The sequence below is a fragment of the Phascolarctos cinereus genome, unplaced genomic scaffold, assembly GCF_003287225.1.
Source record: "Phascolarctos cinereus isolate Bilbo 61053 unplaced genomic scaffold, phaCin_HiC Scaffold_2;HRSCAF=192, whole genome shotgun sequence".
NCBI lineage: Eukaryota > Metazoa > Chordata > Mammalia > Diprotodontia > Phascolarctidae > Phascolarctos > Phascolarctos cinereus.
This window is the reverse complement of record NW_027555625.1, coordinates 95,336,081-95,344,057: the sequence shown is the minus strand read 5'-3', so window position 1 is coordinate 95,344,057 and position 7,977 is coordinate 95,336,081. Positions and strand designations below refer to the sequence as shown.

Sequence of the window (7,977 nt, the reverse complement as noted above, 5' to 3'; positions counted from 1 at the left end):
GAGTGAGCTTGTTTCTGGGTAACGATCAGCTCCATCAGTGTGCTAAATGTAATCCTAAATATTGTTCTTGAGTGAAATCCACTAGAATCTACTTTTTTTTTCCAAAAAAGTCCCTGTCTTCAAGGAGCTAACATTCTGTACAATGTACAAAGCACATATGCTTAAATATGTATACTATATATACACATATGTATACAGTATATGCATACATATACACACATGAAATACTAACCTGTAAATTATGTGACAGTGGGAAGAGTGCTATACTTGGAGTCAGGAAGACCTGGGTGACTCTGACACTTATAAATTCAGTAACCACAGTCTAGTCATTTTACTCCCTCTGAACCTCATTTACTTCATCTGTAAAACAGGAAGAGCCCTGTAGTACCTACCTCACCTGGGCTGTTGTAGGCTCCAACAAGATAACCTATGTAAACTACTTCGAAAACTTTAAGATATTACATAATTATCAACTATTATCATCATTGAGGGTAGCTAGGTGGTACAGTGGATAGAGTGCCAGACCTGGAGTCAGGAAGACCTAACTTCAAATCTGGCCTCAGATACTTACCATCAGGGTGACCCTGGGCAAGTCACTTACCCTTGTTTGCTTCAATTTCCTCATCTATAAAATGAGCTGGAAAAAGAAATGGCAAACCACTCCAGTATCTTTGTCAAGAAAACCCCAAAAGGGGTCATGAAGAGTTGGACATGACTGAAAATACCTAATAGTCATCATTTTAAGCAAATATGGTACGGAAGATATTGTTTAACAAATGGCAAACAGATGATCATTAGTAATGTTACCAAGGTTTTTTTTTTTTAAGTCCGCATGAAATTGTTCCTGGGTATGACTATCTTATTAAAGAGGTCCTTTTCATACTCCAATAACAAAACCCCCTTGAATGGGGTCTACCAGACTCACCATACCATATTCTGCTCCAGATATGTCATATTATAGTCGGTTTCCTGTTTAATTTTAAATATTATTTTAAGTCAAACATAGAGCAAACCTGACATAAATTCAAAACAGTCAGGAAGACCTGAACTCTGACTACAATACATGGCAACATGGAAAGAAAATTGGCACTGAAGTTGGAAGCCCTGGGTTCAAATCCCATCTCTGATGCTATTAATGAGATGTTTATCCTTTGACGAGTCACTTGGCCTCATCATAAAATCAGAAGTCTGGACTGGATGTCCCTTCCATAAGCCTTTGAACCTCCCCTCCATGTGACTGAGCAAATCATGAAAGCTCTCTCAGCCTCCTTTTTCCCCATCTGTAAAGCTCAGCTATTAAAATGTTGCTCTTCAAATGAATTATGTGTGGAGTCTTTTGGAAATCTTAAAGTGCTACATAAATGTGAGCTATCATTAGAAATAATTTTTTAATTATCCACTGATTTTTTAAAGAGTAAATCTCTTTTTTTTTTGTTAGAACAGATTAACTTCTTGGATTCCTTATCATGACCTCAAACTCCACATGTGCAAAGCTGAATTCATCTCCCTGTAGGAGCCGGCTTGGCTGACGTACCTATTTACAGTAATTCTCCTTTTCCTCTGGCATGAAGAAAGGAGGCATGTATGTCATTATCCTCACTTTATTCCCCTTTTCCCACAAATTATATATTCCTGTGCCTACAAAGGTATCATCATGTTGTCAAAACCAGGCTAATCTAAATGACTCTTCAGTAACTCTTAAGTTAATGCCCTCCATCAGTAACTCTGTTTTACAGCCAAATACTTTGATCTACACTGCAAGAAAAGTCTAGATCTAACAGATACCCTGACCTCTCCCAGATACTATACTTTTCTGTTTGGTGATGCATATAAGGCACTCCAATCATTTAAGGACTGGGAGTGACTCAAAAAAGGTAATGTTCCCCAACTTGGCCAACTGTCTTTTAATAAAACTTCGAGCAACTTTGCCTGAGGGGGAAAAAGTATTTTAATGCCATCTCTCTGACAAAATTAATTTCCTCTTTTTCATGTTCAGTCACTGTCACGCCCAACTCTTCCTGACCTCATGGATCATAACACATCAAGCCCTTCTATTCTCCACTATCTCTCAAAGTCTGTCCATGTTCGTTGTTTCTATGACACTATCCATATCATTCTCTGCCATCACCTTTTCTTTTTGCCTTCAATCTTTCCCAATATCAGGGTCTTTTACAATGAGTCCCATCTTCCCATTATGTGGCCAAAGTATTTAAGTTTCAGCTTTAGTATCTGACCTCCCAGTGAACCAATTTCTTTAATTATTGACTGATTTGATTTCCTTGCTGTCTAAAGGACTCTCAAAAGTCTACTCCAGCACCACAATTCAAAACCATCAATTCTGTGGTGCTCAGCTTTACTTATAATCCAATTCTCACAGCCACATATTGGTACCAGAAAAACCATAGCTTTGATTTTATGGACTTTTGTTGGCAAGGTGACAGCTCTGCCTTTTATTATGCTCTCCAGATTTGCCACAGCTTCCCTTCCAAGGAGTGTCTTTTAATTTCATGGCTGCAATCATCATCTGCAAGGATCTTCAAACCCAAGAATATAAAATCTGACACCGCTTCCATTTTTTCTCCTTCTATTTGTCATAAAGTGATGGGACCAGTTGCCAAGATCTTTAGTTTTCTGATGTCAAGTTTTAAGCCAGTTTTTACACTCTCCTCCTCTTTCACCTTTATCTAGAGGTTTCTTAATTCTTCTTCACTTCCTTCAATCAGAGTGGTATCATTTGTATATCTGAGACTGTTGATATTTCACCCAACAACCTAAATTCTGGCTTTTGATTTGTCGAGCCTGGTATTTCTTATGATGTACTACTCCACATATAAGTTTAAACAAATAATGCGACAATATACAGACTTGTCACACTCCTTTTCCAATCTTAAACCAATCAGTTGTTCCGTGGTCAGTTGTAACTGTTGCTTCTTGCTTTTACACAGGTTCCTCAGGATACATGATCTGGTACTCCCATCTCTTTGAGAAATTGCCACATCTTGTCGTGATCCACTTTAGCTCACAGTTTCACTGAGCTAAGCAAGTCCCTCCACCATAACAAGGCAGTGATCCAGAAGGGAATTCCCCTTTTTCAACTGCATAATTCTTTCAGTCTCTCATGTTATTAAGCTAGGAAATACTTTCTTGACCTTTCCTCTTCCCTCATCCCTATAACCCGATATTAAGTCCTGTCATTTCTTCCTTGACAATTTCTATCAGATTCATCCCTCTTCTCTCCATTCTTACACAAACCACCACTCTAAGTTCCTACCATAGCTACCCACTTGACTCCTCCATCTCTAGGCTCTCCCTCCTTTATTTTTTTAGGGTCATAAGCCAGCATTTATTATTTAAGTTCAAGAATGGGTTATGAAGGCTGTGGGGGACACATTTAGAACAAAGAATCAAAGATCAAACCCTAGAGGAGGGAGAGGAGGGAGGAGACAGAGACCAGAGTCTCTCATCTCTGTCTGCTCTAGATGGGGTTGATTCTGACTTCTGAGCCTTGGTCCAGGGCACACAATGAAGCACACAATAAGATGAGCTTCCAGGGGCTACAGGTTTAGGAAAACATCAAGGGGTGGCCAAAGTTACACATCCATCCTGAGGTAGGGTCTAGGGTTCTCCTTGAATCAGAAGCATCACTTTCTTTGAGGAACACATAGAAGTTTGATAAGTTCCATCCCATTTATTTCAACTCTTATGATTAAAGTCTTTGTGCTAAAGAGTTCTTTCATTGCCTAATTTCTTGTACTTAGCTTCTAGTTCTTTGAATATGCTTCCAACTTATAGGCTGCCTGCTCCAAGCCACTACTTGCTCCTCAGTTAAAGTGATCTGATCCAGATAAGGCTGAAGTGCTACATATTTCTGATTTAAGTCCTTTAGGTTTCTACTTATGTTTACTGCAATAGCTTTCATTTCTAGATACTTCAAGATAGTTAGTTTGTTCACATATACAGAAGTTTATAGTCTTCACTCATGGCTATCAGCACACCAGCTGGGTACGTGGCCATTTTGGAGAATATCCTGGCACAGCCCCATGATGTCTACCTTGGTGGACTCCATGGTCTCCTCTACTATTTCCACCACTGCACTGTCTAGGCCAGGGAAAGGTGGAAGGAAAAATGATGGAGAGAAGGAAAGGGAAAGGGATGATTAAGAAGAGGAGAAGGAAAAGGAGCTGAGAAGGGAAGGGGGAAAAAAGGGAAGGGTGAAGAGTCTGAAATCCCTCCCCTCTTTAAATGAAAGCTGCATACAGCTGCAAACCAATGCTCCTAAAACATTACTTTTATCCTGTCACTCCCCTGCCTGGGAAATTACAGTGGCTCCCTATCAACTACTGAATCATAGTCACAGAATTGTGATAGGGACCCCAGCCATCCAATCCCCTCATTTCATAGACACAGATACTGAGGCCTAAGCAGTCCAAATTCCACTATTTAACTTTTGAGGTCCTCCATTACCTGGGCTTCACCTTTACTATCTAATTATATTTGCCTAACACACACCTCCCACTTGTCACTTTCTAAACCCTACATATTCATTCCTACTGATTTATTTTGTCTGGTATCCTCCCCCCTCTTCTAGGCTGATCTAAATCCTGCTCTATACAGATCAAGTTCAAACCCTTCTCCCAGGAGACCACCTTTTTATTTCAGTTTTTCTTCAAAAGTTCATGATAATGCTACTATAGAAGAAATTTTGGGATGCAGATCTAGGATTTTACTGGTGTAGGAAAAACCCAGCAAGGAACCTCCCTCTATTCCCGCCCAAATTAATCCTTTTTCTGAACTACTACTGGGCTCAATTGCTAATATAGTTTAGTATTTAATTTTTGCTCAAATTATTTCATGCTTTGCCTCTCCAGTTAGAAAGTAATCTCAGAAACCATTTCTTACCCCTTTTCTTATATACTCTACTACACAAAGCCCAATACTTAATATAAAATAGCTACTTCTAAACTTATTCACAGTTATGGAATTTTAAAATAAAATGCAGACTATCCAATCCAACTGAGACCCAAAGAGATTAAGCACTTTGCCAAGATCTTAAAGAGAATAATAACCAATTACTGGAGTTTCAAGTAATACTAGTCAGTCAGTCAATAACCATTGATTAATCACATACTATGTGTCAGTCATTGTACTATGCTCCAGGGGATACAAAGAAAGTCAAAAGACAGTCTATATAGAGGATAAATAGGAAATAATCAACAGAAGGAAGGCACAAGCATTAAAAAAGAGCAAAAAAGCCTTCCTGGAGAAGGTAAGATTTAAGCTGGGACATGAAGGAGGCCAGGGGAGCCAGGAGGCAGAGGTGAGGAGAAAGCGCACTCCAGGCACGGGTAACTATACCATTCACATTTCTAAGCACTTTAAGGTTTTAAAGTGCTGCTTAGTACATATAAACTACGACTTACATAATATTAACCAATAAGTCCCATGACTCAAAGAAAAGATTTATATACTGATATCCAGCAACTAATGTTCATGATATCAACTGCACTGATGGGTTGCTAGTAAATAATGCTAAGAATGGCTTGCCAAATGGGAGAGAAAGAATTAGAGAGAAGGTAGAGAAAGTGATTCTGCAATGGTAATAGCTAAAACAGGTATATTATTTTCTTCTTCAATGAACTAAAAATCAATCCGTCTCCCCACATTAAAACTTCTACAAAGAAGAATTTTAATCACTTTAATTTAAGCTTGGTAGAGGGCTAAGACAGAGATTCAACTGCTCAATATAAGTACAACAATTTTGTATAGTGCTAAGTTAATATTATTAGGGATACATATTACATGAGAACAAACAAATGGCTTTATTTTTTCTTCAAAAGTTCAGTATTTTATAAAATGTCAGATGTGGTCAAAAAATTATCATTTGAATTCCAAATGTAGAACCTGGAAAAATTCTAAATTCCAGAATTTTTTCTGAATTGCTTCAATAGCTTTATCACAATCCCGCATGTTCCCACTTCACCAATTTCACTACATGCAATCCAACCTAGTCAAAATGTCGAGAGCAAGAGCATTAACCCTTCTTAAGAGAAATACATGCTATTTCACTTTGAACATTACCACGGCAACTTTCTCAATTTCCTCATGCTTGCTTCTTCTTAAACAAAAAAAAGACAAATCACTAATTACCGACTTAATAGGCATACACCTACAATATGCCATTCTACAAAATAATTTCACCTATTTTTTTTAGCAAGCAGAAGAAACCAGAAATGACTTAAAATAATGAAAAACTAGAGCATCCTTCCTGTTGTACTATTGTTTCTGGAATAATTACTGACAATCATCATCACTTTAGAAATCAAATAAAGCTAAATACCTATATTTTAGAGAATACAGACAATGGGAAGATTCAGTTAACTCATGGGAACAAACCAAGGAAAAAAAGAATTGTACTTTTGCCATGTCTCTGCAATGTAAACACACAGGTTCTTCTAATTTTATACATTAGCATGTTTGGTAAACTATTTTATTTAAAACAAAAAAAAATTCAGAATATTTAGTATACTCTCACTGATGTCTACATAGACATAAAATGCTGATGAACAGAGCACACAAGATTTACCACTCTGCATCTCCAATGGCTTTGGCAAACACATAGTCTTTCCCTCCAAAGCACATGACACCATCTTTCAAGTAAAATTTCCATTTGTTTTTGCTTCGATGAATCTGGAAGGGAAAAAGAAACAGTATTAAAATTACACAAAATTATCCACGAAACAGAAAAATTTTACAAGTTAAATAAATTTTTAAAGAGTGTTCCTTTGCTACATAAAGTACTCATTACAAATAATCATTAATAAAAAGGAATGTGTGTCACACAGGAAGAATCTACCCCCACACGTTACATAATTTTTCAACTCAAAAAGAATTTATTTAGCATTTAACACACACTAGCCCAAAACGAAGCCCCCAGGAAAAACACACTAATCCCTAGAGAAAAGGTTAGTAGCCTAGCCCCTTTAGTAAAGCAATAGTTAGATCTCACTTCCAAAGACAAAGACTACACCCCAGAGGAGAGAGTCAACAAAGAAGACTGGGAAGGAGCAGACAGATATGAGAACCAGGACAGAGTGATGTCACAAAAACCTAAAAAGAGGAGGATATCAAGAAGGTAGTAATCAGTAGTGTCAAAGGCTGCAGAGAGGTCAAGGATGAGGACTGAGAAAAGACCACTGAATTTGGCAGTTAAGACATCACTGATAACTTTAGAGAGAGCAACTTCAGTGGAACCATGAGGCCAGAAGCCAAAATGCAGAGTTTAAAAGAACAATTGTAGATGGCTTTCTGAAGGAGTTTAGCCACCAAAAGAGAAATGAGATATAGGCTGATCGCTAGCAGAGATGGATGGATAAAAGTTTTTGAGAATGGAGGAAACATGGGCATGTTTGTAGACAGTAAGAAAATAGCCAGGAGACAGGAAGAGACTGAAGATAAGAGAATGGGGATAATAGAGGGGGCAATCTGTTGGGAAAGATAGGATTGAAGGGAATCACTTGTGCATATAGAAATGATGACCTTGGCAAGAAGAACCACCTCTTCACGCAAGATAAGAGTGAAGGAAAAGAGTAGCAAGAGGCATCTGGGCAATACGAAATGAGGAGGGGAACAAAAGGAGCTCTTGGTGAATGGCCTCAATCTTTCTTGTAATATGAGGCAAAGTTCTCAATTGAGGGGGAACAGGGAGAGAAAGCTATGGAGGGTTGGGGGTGAGATGAAAAGGTATGGAAGATCTGCTGTGATGAGTGGAAGAATGAGTTAAATAGGTAGGTATAAAAGGCAGCAGTGAGGCCCCAGGTGACATTACAGAACATACATCTACAGCAGACTCAGTCAACACACTTTCATGATTTTCCCCAGCTTCATTTAGCAGTATATGTATAACAGCAAAGGCAGCTGATGGTTCAAGACCAAGTCTTGGTAGGGCAAGATTGGAGGTATAATAAAGGGGCAAGGGAC

At 38.3% G+C, this 7,977-nt stretch overlaps 1 protein-coding gene across 2 annotated transcripts in view; it reads right to left on the bottom strand.

Annotated features, from left to right (window-relative positions):
• Positions 1-6,125: 6,125 nt before the first annotated feature.
• The window catches only part of GTF2A1L (general transcription factor IIA subunit 1 like), a 53,641-nt gene continuing 51,789 nt past the window's right edge, over positions 6,126-7,977 (bottom strand). For both annotated transcript variants that reach the window (XM_021001254.2, XM_078149504.1), the window contains exon 9: positions 6,126-6,687. In XM_021001254.2, the coding sequence (XP_020856913.1) occupies positions 6,580-6,687 (108 nt within the window). In that variant the 3' untranslated portion in view covers positions 6,126-6,579. The remainder of the gene's footprint in view (positions 6,688-7,977) is intronic.